At 43.1% G+C, this 18,776-nt stretch overlaps 1 protein-coding gene across 2 annotated transcripts in view; it reads right to left on the reverse strand.

Moving 5' to 3' along the window:
* The window catches only part of dpysl2a (dihydropyrimidinase like 2a), a 32,988-nt gene continuing 14,212 nt past the window's right edge, over positions 1-18,776 (reverse strand). For both annotated transcript variants that reach the window (XM_055919645.1, XM_055919644.1), the window contains 7 exons: positions 6,756-6,876; positions 6,128-6,284; positions 4,668-4,809; positions 4,244-4,414; positions 3,532-3,711; positions 3,212-3,395; positions 1-2,525 (listed from right to left, as the gene is read on the reverse strand). In XM_055919645.1, the coding sequence (XP_055775620.1) occupies positions 2,434-2,525; positions 3,212-3,395; positions 3,532-3,711; positions 4,244-4,414; positions 4,668-4,809; positions 6,128-6,284; positions 6,756-6,876 (1,047 nt within the window). In that variant the 3' untranslated portion in view covers positions 1-2,433. The remainder of the gene's footprint in view (positions 2,526-3,211; positions 3,396-3,531; positions 3,712-4,243; positions 4,415-4,667; positions 4,810-6,127; positions 6,285-6,755; positions 6,877-18,776) is intronic.

Consider the following 18,776-nt stretch of genomic DNA (forward strand, 5'->3'; position numbering starts at 1 on the left):
AATTGTTTTATTTTTTATTTTTATGTTTAAAACCATTTAAGTCAACACTGATAGTATTTAACGTCGTCAGGAATAAGTATTCCAAAATCCCAAAACATACATGGTCAACAGTTTATCACAAGATGGGAGGGAGGGCAACGACAGTGCTAAAAATCTGAAATAAAAAACAAACACTATAGGAAACCTCCCCACCGGCAATTTACTTACAACACATAGCTTGGCATAACAACCCAAACCTGACAAGGCAAGGAGGAGGAAAGAATACAATGCTTGTACAGTATACAGAGAACTGGTCAGAGAAATGAGGAGCCTACTGTAAATTTCCTTACTGTACCGTTCACAGTGTCGAGTGAGTGGTTAATAAACATTGGCTTGTGGTCTAGTGTAACATTGTTCATACTCTGATGCATGGCACTAACAGTAAGGTCTAATGTGAATAGGTAAGAGGGTAAAGCGAGTGATGATGGAGCAAGCACATGTTAAAAGTGGCTCCCATCATCAACCCTCACAGGGCTAAGAGGAGGTGCTATTCTAGTAACTCCAATAATAAGGACAGGAGTCAAACCACATCATTAGTGTAAATAGCTTTTTTCTCTGGATCTCAAAGCACTACATTAACTAGCTTGGTCACTGACAGAGGTTAACAGGTATTTGTACTAGCTTGGTCACTGACAGTGCTTAACAGGTATTTTTCATAAATACATGGTTCTTAAAGCGTACTATCAATCAATACTTTATAGAATAGGCAGGCAAGTGATATTGAACAAACATTCTGAAAAAACAACAAAAACAAACATATCAAATACAAAATCAACATTGCATTTCCACAGATTCACCTTTTGCACTTTAGCAGATAGAAAACGAAGACTTGTGTCATGTAATAGCCGACTCCGCTCCCCCGTAAAGTAGTTTCACAAAGCTTGAATTGCTGTGGTTGAGTGGAAAAAGTAGGCACCACCATCTGCACATACACAGCATTGATCAAATAGCACCTGGTGCAGAGAGGTTGTTAGGGGCAACCTTCTATCGAGCATGGCTGTCAGTGTCATAAGAAAATAAACAGCAGTGTGAATATAGGAAGCCTGGTGTCTCGGCGACCTTTAACTTCAGACAGCTCGTGAAAAGAGAAGAAAGAGAAGGAAAGAGGCAAAATGTCTCGTCAGTTTTTTTGGGGGGGTGAAGGTTCTCCCTGCTGCCATGTATTGTGCATGCTTTATGTCAAAGGTGTTCCGACTGAGGGGAGTGAGGAGATGAATGGTTTAACCATCTCCCTTGACTTCTGCGCATTCCATCAGCAGACAAGCTAAGATCTAAGAGTCAATATTTCAGAGATTGAAGTAGTGTTTTAGCTCTAGACACGATCAAAAATGTATAATATTAACAACAAAAACATTACAACAATACAAAAAGTGCAGCAATGAGACAAAGTAAGATGGAAGTGAATTTGTTCAGCTGAAAGTTCTGTTGTAATACTGACCAGAAAGTCAGGCTATGGAAGGACAATAACTAGAACTCACAGCTGTTTAAAAATCATACAAATACTGCAAACTGACTTAGTGAGGTAAAAACGTTCCTTCAACAACATTATTTTACAGCCTCGAAAATATAAAAGCATTTGTGAAACCTTCCATTTACTTATAGGATGGAAGAAAAATAATAACCGATGTACTATAGTTAAACATGCCATGTGTCTTTGACAGTGATCTAATGCAATGGCTCTGAGTTTACAATACATTAGGAACACCTGCTCTTTCCATGACAGACTGACAAGGTGAAAGCTATGATCCCTTATTGATGTCACTTGTTAAATCCACTTAAATCAGTGTAGATTAAGGGGAGGAGACAGGTTAAATAAGGATTTCTAAGCCTTGAGACAATTGAGACATGGATTGTGTATGTGTGTCATTCAGAGGATGAACGGGCAAGACAAAATTGCCTTTGAACTGGGTATGGTAGTTAAGTGCCAGGTGTACTTTTTCATGCTCAACAGTTTCCTGTGTGTATCAAGAAAGGTCCACCACCCAAAGGACATCAATCCAACTTGACACAACTGTGGGAAACATTGGAGTCAACACGGGCCAGCCTCCCTGTGGAACGCTAGAGGCTGTTCTGAGGGTAAAAAGGGGTGCAACTCAATATTAGGAAGGTGTTCCTAATGTTTTGTACACTCAGTGTATATACAGAAAAACATCAATTCACTTGACTCTTCTTTAAAAAAAAATGAGTGCTATTTCTTTTTTTTCTCCTTTGAATGAGGTGACAGAGCGGTTAAGAATGAAGATGGATGGAGTGTTTTGACCACCAGCTTGCAGTTAAGTCAGGGAGACGGGACTACAATAGATGAAGCTTTGTTGGTTGTGATGGTTGGTCTGGGAGCTGAGGTGGATCCTCCTGCTCCGCTCCTCTCCTCCCTAGCTCAGCTGACAGTAGAGCTTAACCCAGGCTGGTGATGTTGGACCTACCACCAGGGGGTGCTGCAATGCGCTGGGTGTTGCGGCGGGGAATGTTGTCATCTACTTGTGCACCTGGCATGAGAGACAAGAGAAAAGAAAGTCAGTTACACTACATGACCAAAGGTATGTGGACGCCTGCTTGTCAAACATCTCATTCCAAAATCATGGACATTAATATGGAGTTGGTCCCCCCCTTTGCTGCTGTAACAGCCTCCACTCTTATGGGAAGGCTTTCTACTAGAAGTTCAGCCACATGAGATTTAGTGAGGTCGGGCACTGATGTTGGGCGATTAGGCCTGGCTCGCACTCTGCGTTCCAATTCATCCCAAATGGGTTCGATGGGGTTGAGGTCAGTGCTCTGTGCAGGCAAGTCAAGTTCTTCCACACCGATCTCGACAAACCATTTCTATATGGACCTTGCTTTGTGCACGGGGGCATTGTCATGCTGCCACAAAGTTGAAGCACAGAATAGTCTAGAATGTCATTGCATGCTGTAGCATTAAGATTTCCCTTCACTGGAACTAAGGGGCCTTGCCTGAACCATGAAAACCAGCCCCAGACCATTATTCCTCCTCCACAAAACTTTGCAGTTGGCAATATGCATTGGGGCAGGTAGTGTTCTCCAGGCATCTGCCAAACCCAATATGGTACAATATCAGGCCAAATGATAATACTTGTGTGCTTACACATCATAGTATTATGCTATTCCTATTGATATTCCATGTGGAGCTGTGAGAGAAACGTTGAGCTGTACTGACCAGACAAGCTGAAGCCAGACTGGTGCAGGTTACGGACGGGCTGGGGAGCCTGCTGCTGTTGCTGCTGCTGCAGCTTGGCTGGAGAGGTCTTCACTGAGGTGACCGGGGTCATGACCTTAGGTGTCACATTCTCACACACCGGCCCGTCATAGAGACCCCTGGGGACCCCACTCAGCTCCGTCAGCTGGGAGGACAGAAAGACAGACGAGATAACAGCATCAGTTCGGCTGTTCAAGTTCATCACTGTCAGTGAGAATGGTAATTAACAATCAACCATCTATATTCTATTCAATGTCAGTTTCACTGCACTATAAACTCACCCTGCTGCGAGCCTTTATCCTCCTGTAGACATGGTCAGGGAAGGGCTTGCGGCTCACATAGCGCCCACAGCCCTCAGTGGTATGGAGGTTGCCCTCTTCCAACACTATTTTGCCCTGGCTGACCACCACCAGGGGAGCTCCACGCACCTCGGTGCCTTCGAAGATATTATACTCCACAGCCTGCAAAAGAAGAGCTTTGATGAGAAGACTTTCAAATAGACTGACAAAGTACAAGAGGGCAAATCACAGAGAAAGACAGCACTTACTCTACTTTCACATGCACATTGCAAACCCCAAAAAATATTTCAAAGATTTGAGGCCTTTTTCCATATGAACTTTAGTCTAGCCCCTTATATATTCAATGAATTGTGCCAGCATGGTAACTGTGGCATTCAGCTGACATCATCAGGAGAAACTAGTGCTGATGTAGCCAGCTAGCTCCTCTAAATGAAAGAAAGTGGTGACTCATTGAGGGATAACTCAGGCCTTGTCTGCATGAGCTGTTCTCTAACAACTCCTTTCAGGTCAGTAGATTTTACTTAATGGTTTGTCTCAACACTTCGTAGGAAAAAGGCTTCAATGTTTCATATGAAAATGGGTAAGAATTGTTTGATCCAAACTGAGTCTTACATACAGTAGGTGGGACTAAAACCATGTATAAACACCACGGTTATGATATGGTTAGTACAGTGTGGGTTGGCCAGGCTCTCACCAGGTTGTGACTCTTGGCAGAGATGATCTTGCTGACGTCTGGGTCCCAGAGGACCAGGTCGGCGTCAGAGCCCACTGCAATGCGGCCCTTACGGGGGTACAGGTTGAAGATCTTAGCTGCGTTGGTGCTGGTCACAGCCACAAACTGGTTCTCGTCCATTTTTCCAGTCACCTAAGGGAATCAGAAGACAAAGCATTGTCACTTCCTTACTAACAAGACAGCTGCAAACGTTCACTTGAACAACTGAGAACCCCTTGATGACATGAATGACTGCATCACAAATGGGGAAAGTAAATTAATTGTTAATTCTACAAAATCTATATCTATTTACAAAGACAAGATCAATTTGAAAGAAGAATGTTTGATTGTGGTATGTTTGATTGTAGGAAAACCAGCAAAAAAATGTCAGTAGAGTGTGCCTCACCACACACTTGTCCCAGATGAGGGAGAGTCTCTCCTCAGTGCCGTTGGTGCCCTCTGGGATGAGGGTGAAGTTGTCTTTGCCCACAGCACGCTGGGAGGTGTGGAACGTGCAATGAGCACTACCAGTCACCTGCAGGTCACCACTGGAGAGGAACAAAGGATGGAGGGAGAGAGAATGAGACACTCCACTGAGTGATATGACTTTCCATGGGCCTCATTTATCAACCGTGCGTACATTTCTTTAAAAAATTCTCCCCGACTGTCTAGCTTTCATTTCTGTGATTATTAGTGAGCTGGAAACAGTCAAGAAACTGTATGAAATGTAGGTCCATTATCATTTTCTACACAGTTTTGATTGGATTATAGTCATCTTAAAGTATACTGAGTTCGTTCCCTACCCCAAGAATGTATAAAACGTTATTGTTATTGTTTTAATTCAAACCACCGGGGGGCCGGATAGGACCCCCTCGCGGGCCTTATGTTTGACACCCCTGTTATAGAATCTGAAATTAAATAGGCTTGGCTACGATGTCGCGCTCCTAATCCTATCGCACATCAATACTGTAGCCTACCCGTACTGTCACATACTGTCGAGGTGAACGGCCTATTTACTTTTGAGCATGCTTGGCTATTGAATGAGCGATTGATAAATGGTAGCCTACTATTTGTTGTGTAATGGGAATAATTCAAACCAGTTATGTCAGAAAAGGAGAGACATGTCCTGCAATTTGATTATGATTTAGGCCTATATAATAAAATTAAAATAAACATATTAGATGACATGCTGCTTGCTATGCGATCTCCTCTTAGGGACCTTAGCATAGTAATTTGGATTGTTTTTCTTTACTATTTAAATCAACTGAATAGTAATGTTTGAAGAGTGGCAAAGACTGCCTGAGAGAATGTGCACGGGGGGAATTCATGTTCAAGTCTTAAAAAGTAGACACATCTCAAGGTATTTGCGTGGAGATACACACACTTTCCCATCAAATTCAAAATCGATAAATACCAACCTTTGCGGGACAACTGGACGTTTTTATTTTTATTTTTTAAATTTTTAAACCTTTGATAAATGAAGCCCCAGGAGGCTAGAATGACATACCACCTTCTGGTGGAGGATGTGTGTAAGTTACACATGATTACTGCTTATCTCTGTGTTGAGTACATTTACATTTACATTTTAGTCATTTAGCAGACGCTCTTATCCAGAGCGACTTACAGTAGAGTGCATACATTTTAACATACTGAGACAAGGATATCCCTACCGGCCAAACCCTCCCTAACCCGGACGACGCTATGCCAATTGTGCGTCGCCCCACGGATCTCCCGGTTGCGGCCGGCTGCGACAGAGCCTGGGCGCGAACCCAGAGACTCTGGTGGCGCAGCTAGCACTGCGATGCAGTGCCCTAGACCACTGCGCCACCCGGGAGTAGAGGTACATAGTGTAAATGGAGCACCTACCAGGAGAGCAGTGAGTTGAGATAGTCAGGGGTGGTGGGGTCAGGGCTGAGGGGTGGGGAGGTGACGAAGGCAGCTGCCTTGGCCCAGTTCTTACTCCAGTAGTGGGTTCCGTCCGTGCCCAGGCTGGCAGAGATAGGCTCTCCATACACCACAGCACCTAGAGTACCACAGAACACAGCAAAACACCAGGTCAGAGGGCTTGTGCCCTGTCTCCAAAGCAGGACTGATTTACAAGGGGAATCATTTGTGTGCGATTTGACATTTAGTGTACCTTAAAACGGACAGGTAGCCTAGCAGTTAGGACTGCTGAGCCAGTAACCGAAAGGTTGCTGGTTTAAATCCCTGAGCCGATTAGGTGAAAAATCTGTCAATGTTCCCTCTTAACCCTTATTGCTTCGGGATCGCCGTCAATAATGGCTGATCCTTGGCTCTGACCACACTCTCCGGGGCTTTCTCAGGGGCAATGGGGTATGCAAAAAAAGAATTTCCAATTCGCACGTGTGAAATAGGACAAATATAAGCACACACATTACTATTATTAAACAGTAGTTACGATACACAAACCACAGAGAGCAATCAATAGAAAACATGTTACATTAGTCCATCACTTCTTTCTCTTTACTATTACCCTTTTTCCTGGCCAGGGCGATGACATCAGCAGCACTCTTGCTCATCACCTTGGTGATGTAGAGGGGGCAGTTGGTCTGATTGGCCACAGTGACTGACCGGTTGACTGCTTCTGCCTCCACCTACACAATAGAGACAGACACAGAGAAAGGGAGTTCAGACCAGACTCAGTGACCTTCATGTTGAGTTACGGACTTCTTCACTGCTGCAGCATTTACCAAAATGCTGACTAGGCATTCTGGAAGAAGCAAGCATAGGAAAAGAAAACTCAAGAGACTTGACTCTCACATTCGCTGTTCAGTTACTTCTGTAGTGAGTTCTGTTAAAGGAGAAGTTTGCTTTTTAACAACCAAATCTTTAAATAGCATGTCATAGAAAAATCCAAAGACTTAATTTTGCAATTGAACTTTTTATATTTTTTATTTACTGGAACCAGCAATTCACTTTCTCTTCCTCGTTGTGGAGTACAGAGGCTCTGAAAAAGCATGAACAAAGGCGCCAAAAACACTAAAATATGTAATTTTAGAAAACGCAAACGCTCCCAGTATAGTCATGCAGGTGCAGGTCTTTAGATGTTGTACACATTAAATCGTGTCATTCTGAACTTTATCCGCGATGGTATATTCCATTTCGTTGCGACTCAAGCTTTTCCCCCATCCAGCATTTCCATTCACTGTGTAACCTGCTGCTAGAATGGACGGAGAGGTATAGCTCAAAATGGAATATAATGTTGCGGAAAAAGTTCGGAATGACACAATTTCATGTGTACAACATCTAAAGAACTGCATGACTATACTGAGAGCGTTTGCATTTCTAAAATGACTTATTTTTGTGTTTTTGGAGCATTTGTTCATGTTTATTCGGAGCCCCTGTACTGCGCAACAGAAAGTGAATCGCTGGTTGTGGTACATTTCCATTTTTTTTTGATAAATTGCAACAACAAAAAAGTGTCTAGACCTCCGGAAGCCCTGAAGCCCAAGGCGAAAAAGAAAACTTCCAAGAAGACTCTTGGAATCATCTAGTTTGAACGACTTAATAAAAAAAAAGTTGTTTGAACAAGATACTAAGAGATACTAAGTCGTTCAAAAGAGGTACTAAGTTGTTTCAATTACTTATTATCTTGTTTGAACGACTTAATTGTTATCTTGTCTAATTAGGCGACATTTGTTATGCAGCTTGTCAGACTGTGTAATGGTTGCTGCAGCCATTCATTCACTGATTTGATCAATTGATACGATTATTAATTGACAGTTCTTTGATAGCCTAAAGCAGGGCTGCTTTTGAATGCCAGAGCATGTAAGTGGACAAATGTGGAGCAAGGAGCAGAGCGTAATTCGAACAGATTATAAAAAAATGGTGTTGGCCTTCTCGCCCGCTCCAATGTCGCTGTAGCCTTCTCTCACGCTGCAATTTCGCTCTGGTACTGCTCAGCAACAAGCTTTGGGCCTGCTCTGCCAAGCATTTTTTGTTTCTTTATCACTATTCTATTAATTAGGGCTACTCGGTTGTAATTATTTAGTCTACCCCACCCACAGTAAATCTATTTAACATTCTACTTTCTGTAGTTTCTATTTTGAAGGACTTCAAATATATTAAAGGCTTTTTTAGGTGAGCAATACATAAGCTACTGTAAAATGTATTTAGGTTTTTCTTGGAATAGAAACCCCATAATATAAATCAATTTAATGAAGCAAAAATATATAAAAAAAAAAAATAAAGGCCAGTATCAACTTCTTTTTTAAATGAGAATAAATAATAGAAAACTGCAGGGGTCAAATGATTTGCGCACAGAAGCAAGCACCAATAAGCTTCATATGAGCACTCTACGAATTAAATATCATTATTATCACTATTATAAAGAAAGAAAAATACACATGTAAAAGCTTAATTACATAAAGGAATATTACTGGGAATATATACATAATATAAAGAAGAAAAAGGAGAATGGAATATATATGAAAAGCCTCCAATTAAAAAATACGTGGATACTATTTCAAAACATTTATTAAATGTTTTACAGAGTCTATTATGCATCATTATTATTATTTTGATTGGAGAAAGAAAACAAGTAAGCGGCCAGTATGGTGCAATAAACTTTAGTGAACTATTTAGAGAAAATATTTACAAAATACAGTGCATTCGGAAGGTATTCAAACCCCTCTAATTTTCCCACATTTTGTTACGTTACAGCCTTATTCTAAAATTGATTTATTTGAATAAACTGAAATATTGCATTTACATAAGTATTCAGACCCTTTAGACAGTACTTTGTTGAAGCACCTTTGGCAGCGATCACAGCCTCAAGTCTTCTTGGGTATGACGCTACAAGCTTGGCACACCTGTATTTAGGGAGTTTCTCCCATTCTTCTCTGCAGATCCTTTCAAGCTCTGTCAGGTTGGATGGGGAGCGTCGCTGCACAGCTATTTTCATGGCTCTTCAGAGATGTTCGATCGGGGTCAAGTACGGTCTCTGGCTGGGTCAGTCAAGGACATTCAGAGACTTGTCCCGAAGCCACTCCTGCGTTGTCATCAAATCAAAATCAAATGTATTGGTCACATACACGTGTTTAGCAGATGTTATTGCGGATGTAGAGAAATGCATGTGTTTCTAGCTCCAACAGTGCAGTTATATCTGACAAGTAATATCTAAACATTTTACAACAATACACACAAATCGAAGTAAAGGAATGGAATTAAGAATATATACATATTTGGAGGAGCAATGTCAGAGCAGCATAGACTAAGATACAGTAGAATAGTGTGGTGCCAGGAAAATAACCTCTCACTCAACGTCAACAAAACAAAGTAGCCGATCATGGCCCTCACCTTCCTGTAAGCGGTCTCGTCATTGTTGGTAATCAGGCCTACTACTGTTGTGTCGTCTGAAAACTTGATGATTGAGTTGGAGGAGTGCGTGGCCACGCAGTCATGGGTGAACAGGGAGTACAGGAGGGGGCTGAGCACGCACCCTTGTGGTGCCCCAGTGTTGAAGATCAGCAAATTGGAGGTGTTGTTTCCTACCTTCACCACCTAGTGGCGGCCCGTCAGGAAGTCCAGGACCCAGTTGCACAGGGCGGGGTTCAGACCCAGGGCCCAAAGCTTAATGATGAGCTTGGAGGGTACTATGGTGTTGAATGCTGAGCTATAGTCAATGAACAGCATTCTTACATAGGTATTCCTCTTGTCCAGATGGGATAGGGCAGTGTGCAGTGCGATGGCATCGTCTGTGGATCTATTGGGGCATTAAGTAAATTGAAGGGGGTCTAATGTGCCAGGTAAGGTAAATGTGGTATGATCCTTGACTATTTTCTCAAAGCACTTCATGATGACAGAGGTGAGTGCTACGGGGTGATAGTTATTTAGTTCAGTTACCTTTGCTTTCTTGGGTACAGGAACAATGGCGGCCATCTTGAAACATGTGGGGATACCAGACTGGGATAGGGAGAGATTGAATATGTCCTTAAACACTCGTGCTCTGAGGACGCGGCTAGGGACGCCGTCTGGGCCGGCATCCTTGCGAGGGTTAATACGCTTAAATGTCTTACTCATGTCGGCCACGGGGAGCCCACAGTTCTTGGTAGCAGGCCGCGTCGGTGGCACTGTGTTATCCTCAAAGCGGGCAAAAAAGGTGTTTAGCTTGTCCAGAAGCAAGATGTCGGTGTTCACGACGTGGCTGGTTTTCCCTATGTAGTCCATGATTGTCTGTAGACCCTGCCACATACGTCTCGTGTCTGAGCCATTGAATTGCGACGCCACTGTCTCTATACTGACGTTTTGCCTGTTTGATTGCCTTATGGAGGAGGGAATAACTACACTGTTTGTATTCTGCCATATTCCCAGTCACCTTGCCATGGTTAAATGCGGTGGTTCGCGCATTCAGTTTTGCGCAAATGCTGCCATCTATCCACGGCTTCTAGTTAGGGCATGTTTAATAGTCACAGTGGGTACAACATCTCCTATACACTTCCTGATAAACTCAGTTACCGTATCAATGTAATCATCAATGTTATTCTCAGATGCTACCCGGAGCATATCCCAGTCCCAGTGATCAAAAATAAGCTTGAAGCGTGGATTCCGAATGGTCAGACCAGCGTTGAATAGTCCTTAGCACGAGTACATCCTGTTTGAGTTTCTGCCTATAGGAAGGGAGGAGCAAAACGGAGTCATGATCAGATTTGCTGAAGGGAGGGCGGGGGAGAGCCTTGTAGGTATCCCGGAAGTTGAAGTAGCAATGGTCAAGTGTTTTAGCAGCGCAAGTACTGCAGTCAGTGTTGACAGAACTTTGGTAGCATTTTCCTCAAATGTGCTTTGTTAAAATCCCCAGCTTCAATAAAATGAGGCCTCAGGATATGTGGTTTCCAGTTTACATAAAGTCCAGTGAAGTTATTTTATGGGCTGTCGTGATATCGGCTTGAGGGGGAATATACACGGCTGTGACTATAACCAAAGATAATTATCTTGGGAGGTAATACGGCAGTCATTTGATTGTGAGGTATTCTAGGTTGAGTGAACAAAAGGACTTGAGTTTCTGTATGCTATCACAATCACACCATGAGTAGTTAATCATGAAACATATACCCCCGCCCTTCTTCTTCGCGGAGATATTTATTGCTGTCTGCACGATGAACTGAGAACACATCAGACAGTATATCCAGATAGAGACATGTTTCTGTGAAACAGAGTATGTTACAATCCTTGATGTCTCTCTAGAAGGAAATCTTCGCCCTGAGCTCGTCACCTTCAATATCCAAAGACTGAACATTAGCGAGCAATATACTCGGATGCGGGTGGTGTGCTCGCCTAGAAGTCCACTCCGAATACCTCTTCTCCGCCGGCGGTGTTTTGGATCAGCCTCTGGTATCAATTTAATTGCCCTGGGGGGTAAGAACAACGGATCCGATTCGGTAAAGGTATATTCCTCGTAATGCTGGTAATGCTGGTGAGTTACCGCCGCTCTGATATGCAAAAGTTCTTCACAGCTGTCTGTAATCACACAAAACAAATCTGGGCTAATAATGTAAGAAACAACACATAAAAAAAAAAAAATACTAAAAAGTTGCCTAGGGTCTGGAAGCATGGCGGCCCTATCTATCGGCGCCATGTGCTTAGGGTCGTTGTCCTGTTGGAAGGTGAACTTTCGGCCCAGTCTGACGTCCTGAGCGCTCTGCAGCAGGTTTTCATCGAGGATCTCTCTGTACTTTCAGTGGCAGGGACTGCTCTGTTAATCTTTCCCTCGATCCTGGCAAGTCTCCCAGTCGCCTCCACTGAAAAACATTCCCACAGCATGATGCTGCCACCACCATGCTTCATCGTAGGGATAGTACTCCGTTAATCTTTCCCTCGATCCTGACTAGTCTCCCAGTCCCTGCCACTGAAAAACATCCACACTGCATGATGCTGCCACCACCATGCTTCACCGTAGGGATGGTGCCACGTTTCCTACAGACGTGACACTTGGCATTCAGGCCAAATAGTTCAATCTTTGTTATCAGACCAGATAATCTTGTTTCTCATGGTCTGAGAGTTCTTTAGGTGCCTTTTGGCAAACACCAAGTGGGCTGTCATGTGCTTTTTACTGAGGAGTGGCTTCCATCTGGCCAATCTACCATAAAGGCCTGCTTGGTGGAGTGCTGCAGAGATGGTAGTCCTTCTGTAAGGTTTTCCCATCTCTCTGTCAGAGTGTTTATCGGTTTCTTGGTCACCTCCTTGACCAAGGCCCTTCACCCCCGATCGCTCAGTTTGGCTGGGCGGCCAGCTCTAGGAAGAGTCTTGGTGGTTCCAAACTTCTTCCATTTAAGAATGATGGAGGCTACTGTGTTCTGGGGGACCATTGATGCTGCATACATTTTTTAGTACCCTTCCCCATATCTGTGCCTCGACACAATCCTTTCGTGGAGCTCTACGGACAATTCCGTCAACCTCATGGATTGGTTTTTGCTCTGACATGCACTGTCAACTGTGGGACCTTATGTAGACAGGTGTGTGCTTTTCCAAAACATCCAATCAACTGAATTTACCACAGGTGGGCTCCAATCAAGTTGTAGAAACATCTCAAGGATTATCAATGGAAACAGGATGCACCAGAGCTCAATTTCGAGTCTCATAGAAAAGGGACTGAATACTTACAGTTGAAGTCGGAAGTTTACATTCACTTAGGTTAGTTTTGGCAAGTCGGTTAGGACATCTACTTTGTGCATGACACAAGCCCTTTTTCCAACAATTGTTTACAGACAGATTATTTCACTTATAATTCACTGTATTACAATTCCAGTGTGTCAGATGATTACATACACTAAGTTGACTATGCCTTTAAACAGCTTGGAAAATTCCAAAAAAATGTTGTCATGGCTTTAGAAGCTTCAAATAGGCTAATTGACATAATTTGAGTCAATTGGAGGTGTACCTGTGGATGTATTTCAAGGCCTACCTTCAAACTCAGTGCCTTTTTGCTTGACATCATGGGAAAATCAAAAGAAATCAGCCAAGACCTCAGAAAAACAATTGTAGACCTCCACAAGTCTGGTTCATCCTTGGGAGCAATTTCCAAACACCTGAAGGTACCATGTTCACCTGTACAAACAATAGTACGCAAGTATAAACACCACGGGACCACACAGCCGTCATACCGCTCAGAAAAGAGACACGCTCTGTCTCCTAGAGATGAATGTACTTTGAAGGGAAAAGTGCAAATCAATCGCAGAACAACAGCAAAGGACCTTGTGAAGATGCTGGATGAAACAGGTACAAAAGTATCTATATACAAAGTAAAATATATCCACATAACCTGAAAGGCCGCTCAGCAAGGAAGAAGCCACTGCTCCAAAACCGCCATAAAAAAGCTAGACTTCGGTTTGCAACTGACCATGGGCACAAAGATTGTACTTTTTGGAGAAATGTCCTCTGGTCTGATGAAACAAAAATAGAACTGCTTGGCCATAATGACCATCATTATGTTTGGAGGAAAAAGGGGGTGGCTTGCAAGCCGAAGAACACCATCCCAACCGTGAAGCACGAGGGTGGCAGCATCATGTTGTGGGTACTTTGCTGCAGGAGGGACTGGTGCACTTCACAAAATAGATGGCATTGTGAGGAATGGAAATTATGTGGATATATTGAAGCAACATCTCAAGACATCAGTCAGGAAGTTAAAGCTTGGTCGCAAATGGATCTTCCAAATGGACAATGACCCCAAGCATACTTCCAAAGTTGTGGCAAAATGGCTTAAGGACAACCAAGTCAAGGTATTGGAGTGGCCATCACAAAGCCCTGACCTCAATCCTATAGAACATTTGTGGGCAGAACTGAAAAAGGTAGTAATGATTTATTATTATTACTGCATGAGGCTATAAAACTGCCACAACAAGTTGATCACTGCAATGCAAGGATTTATTTTGCAACATGTCCGCAAAGTCTATCCATTACGCACGGTTTTCCCTGTCAAGTGCTCCTTCTCCAGGAGCTTTGCCTTATCATCAAATGAATAGGTTGTTGTCATCCATGCTATTGAAAATTGAATAGCTTCCTTATGTTTCAGTAAACCACTAGGCAACACAAAGATTAAACTAAGTGTCATCATGAAAGTTTATTATCTCTTCATTTTATTTTGGTGATTAAATGTATTTTTTCTTGTTATTGTGAACTGTAGGCTATAACAAGTTAACCCATTCAACTGAAGGCCTATCACAAATCTCTTTTTTGTAGGTGATTCTGATCACTACTTTTATTGGTGATGCCTACTTTAATTGCATGTTTAGGCTACTGTTAAAGAGCTCACATTGGCTACTTCTCTGCCAGAGTTCATGAGATAACTAAACTAGTCCTACCGGTAAGGGATTCCATTATAATATCACATGACCTACCTACATTGATTCCATTGATGAAAAACCTTGTGTCGCATACATTTCATTCAACATTTAATTCTAGCTCACAATCAAGGAGGGCTGTGCATTCTAGAGAACTACCGATAATCTGCAATTGTTTTGTCTAACGGCCCTTCTCTATCAGTTTTGCAGGCTTTGCTGATAGTCCCTCTACATAGCAAAACTGTAGCTATGCCAGCCACCACTCCCCGCCTGAGACACGACACGAGCACTACACAATGCCGAGAAATGTCAGAAAACAGCAAGCTAGCTCATTTTCTAACAGAAAGGTGCAGTATTGAGAAATGGATGAATTGACACAGTGACCAAAATCGAACTCCTGCTGCAAATATTAGTTTAGTTAATTCACTAATAATTAGGCTTGTGTCGACATGCCCGGACATTCATGCAATAAGCAAGCTAGCTAAGCAGATAGCTATGTGACCTGTCAGCAAAAATTTGCATAATTAACCCTTTCATCTGTGGTGTTAGCTAGCTAGCCATATTAGCTACAATGCGAGCTAGCTGGCTAGATAAACATGGTGCTAAGATATCAGACAGGAGCTAATAGCCAATGTAGCTAGCAAACATTAGCTGGTCATCATTTTGAACAGGCACCATTTTCGGCAACGAGCCATCTGACTTGCGGTATAACGTTAGTTATTTACTGACGTGCTGATCTGACCAGCCGCAATCGTATCCATAAATTGACAGTTGAAAATTGGATTAGATGATTGTCATAATAGGGAAAGAATGAAGTACTTTAAAATGCCCAAATAAAGGTTGGCAATAGGTTTAGCTAACTAAGAATCTTCTTGTATATTTATACATCAGCGCGTGTATTGAATGGCTCATATCTACCCAAATTATGGGTAGATATGAGCCATTGAAACAGAACGTGCATTGTTATTTCATATTTTTTCCTACCCTCGCTCTGCTTGTTAGATATTATGCACATTTATGGCTTGGTAGCAAATGTCATCGCCATTGAGCTGGTTTTCATAGTAGTAGTAAACAGCACCAAGTGATATGAGCGATGAGACGTGAGCAGTATTGGTTGCTCAATTTGTCGCTAGATTACGTACTAGTGACGTCATAGAGTTAATTTGCAAATGTAAAACATTTTAGTTAAATGTTTTATGCTTATGCTGTCCCTCAGTCTCTCATGGATTGATAAATTCTCAAAAGCAAAACTAAATAGAATGTTTCAAGGTGAACAAAAAGGAACCAATTAGATCATTAAACAGCACAGAAAAAACAAAGGTAGATAACTTTGAGAAAATACTATATTTTTATTATTATTATAGTTTATGCCTGGGAGACTTGTGGAATCATTAACAACAAGGAACCGCAGAACCATCTACTAGCCCTGGCCCGCTAGCTTTTCTGAACGCTGTGTCCCCTGCTCGCCCAGCATAGTGGTGACTACCGAACAGCACTCTGACTCACCTATTGCTGCTCTTTTGACCCTATGATCACTCAGCTACACAGCTGATGCCCCCTGGACTGTTTCATTAACACAGTACCTAATTATGTTTACCTGTCAGCCCAAGCCTCGAACTCAGGTCCTGTATGTACCTAACTGACCCGTTCTGCCCATTCATCGCCATTTACCCGTTGTTGTCTTAGCTCTCCTGATCAACACCTGTGATTGCTTTATGCCTCTCTCTAATGTCAATATACCTTGTCTACTGCTGTCTTGGATAGTTGTTATTGTTTTATTTCACTGTAGAGCCCTCAGTCCCGCTCAAAATGCCTTAGATAGCTCTTTCGTCCCACCCCACACACATGCACCTCACCTAGGTTAATTGATGCCTCCAGAGACGAAACCTCTCTCATCGTCACGCAAAGCATAGGTTTACCTCCACTGTACTCACATCCTACCATACCCTTGTCTGTCCATTATGCCTTGAATTCTCAGTCCCCAACGCACTAGACGACCAGTTCTTATAGCCTTTAGCCGTACCCTTATCATACTCCTCCTCTGGTTATGTAGAGGTTAACCTGTAGCCCCCAGTTCTACTCCTATTCCTAGGCGCTATCATTTGTTGACTTCTGTAACCGTAAAAGCCTTGGTTTCATGCATGTTAACATCAGAAGCCTCCTCCCTAAGTTGTTTTCAACTTCACTGCTTTAGCACACTCCGCCAACCCTGATGTCCTAGCCGTGTCTGAATCCTGGCTTAGGAAGGAAATTAGGTAATTTCCATCCCCAAGTACAACATTTTCCACCAAGATAGAACTACCAAAGGGGGTAGAGTTGCAATCTACTGCAGAGACAGCCTGCAGAGTTTTGTCATGCAATCCAGATCTGTGCCCAAACAATTCAAGCTTCTACTTTTAAAAATCCACCTTTCCAGAAATAAGTTTCTCACTTTTGCCACTTGTTACAGACCCTCCTCAGCCCCCAGCTGTGGCCTGGACACCATATTTGAAATAATTGCCCCCAATTTCTCTTCAGAGTTTGTACTGTTAGGTGACCTACACTGGGATATGCTTAACACCCCAGCCGTGGTACAATCTAAGCTAGATGCCCTCAATCTCACACAAATTATCATGGAACCTACCAGGTACATCCCCAAATCCGTAAACACGGGCACCCTCATAGATATCATCCTGACCAACCTGCCCTCATTGCCTGCGTCCGGAATGGGTCTGCGGTCAAACGACCACCCCTCATCACTGTCAAATGCTCCCTAAAACACTTCAGCGAGCAGGTCTTTCAAATCGACCTGGCCCAGGTATCCTGGAAGGATATTGACCACATTCCGTCAGTAGAGGATGCCTGGTTATTCTTTAAAAGTGCTTTCCTCACCATCTTAAATAAGCATGACCCATTCAAAAAATGTAGAACCAGGAACAGATATAGCCCTTGATTCGCTCCAGACCTGACTGCCCTTGATCAGAAGAAAAACATCCTGTGGCGTTCTGCATTAGCACCGAATAGTTTCCGCAATATGCAACTTTTCAGGGAAGTTAAGTACTAATATACACAGGCAGTTAGGAAAGCAAAGGCTAGCTTTTCAAACAGAAATTTACATCCTGTAGCACAAACTAAAGAAAGTTCTGGGACACTAAAGTCCATGGAGAATAAGAGCACCTCCTCCCAGCTTCCCACTGCACTGAGGCTAGGAAACACTGTCACCACCGATAAATCAACGATAATTGAGAATTTCAATAAGCATTTTTCAACAGCTCTGCACCCCCCATAGCAACTTGCCCAAGCCTCCCCCATTTCTCCTTCACCCAAATCCAGATAGCTGATGTTCTGAAAGAGCTGCAAAATCCAGACTCCTACAAATAGGCTGGGCTAGACAATCTGGACCCTCTTTCTAAAATTATCCGCCGCAATTGTTGCAACCCCTATTACTAGCCTGTTCAACCTCTCTTTCGTATCGTCTGAGATCCCCAAAGTTTGGAAAGCTGCCGCGATCCTCCTCCTCTTCAAAGGGGGAGACACTCTAGACCCAAACTGTTACAGACCTATATCTATCCTACCCTGCCTTTCTAAGGTCTTCGAAAAGCCAAGTTAACAAACATATCACCGACCATTTTGAATCCCAACGTACCTTCTCCGCTATGCAATCTGCTTTCCGAGCTGGTCATGGGTGCACCTCAGCCACGCTCAAGGTCCTAAACGACATCATAACCACCATTGATAAAAGACAATACTGTGCAGCCGTATTCATGAACCTGGCCAAGGCTTTCGACTCTGTCAATCACCACATTCTTATCGGCAGACTCAATAGCCTTGGTTTCTCAAATGACTGCCTCGCCTGGTTCACCAACTACTTCTCAGACCGAGTTCAGTGTGTCAAATCGGAGGCCTGCTGTCCAGACCTCTGGCAGTCTCTGGGGGTGCCACGGGGTTCAATTCTTGGGCCAACTCTTTTCTCTGTATACATCAATGATATCGCTCGTTGCTGGTGATTCTATGATCCACCTCTATGCAGACGACACCGTTCTGTATACTTCTGGCCCTTCTTTGGACACAGTGTCCAAACTGAACTCCAGACAAACTTCAATGCCATACAACACTCCTTCCGTGGCCTCCAACTGCTCTTAAATGCAAGTAAAACTAAATGCATGCTCTTCAACCGATCACTGCCCGCACCTGCCCGCCCGTCCAGCATCACTCCTCTGGACGGTTCTGACTTCGAATAT

The sequence above is a fragment of the Salvelinus fontinalis genome, chromosome 4 (assembly GCF_029448725.1).
Source record: "Salvelinus fontinalis isolate EN_2023a chromosome 4, ASM2944872v1, whole genome shotgun sequence".
Lineage (NCBI taxonomy): Eukaryota > Metazoa > Chordata > Actinopteri > Salmoniformes > Salmonidae > Salvelinus > Salvelinus fontinalis.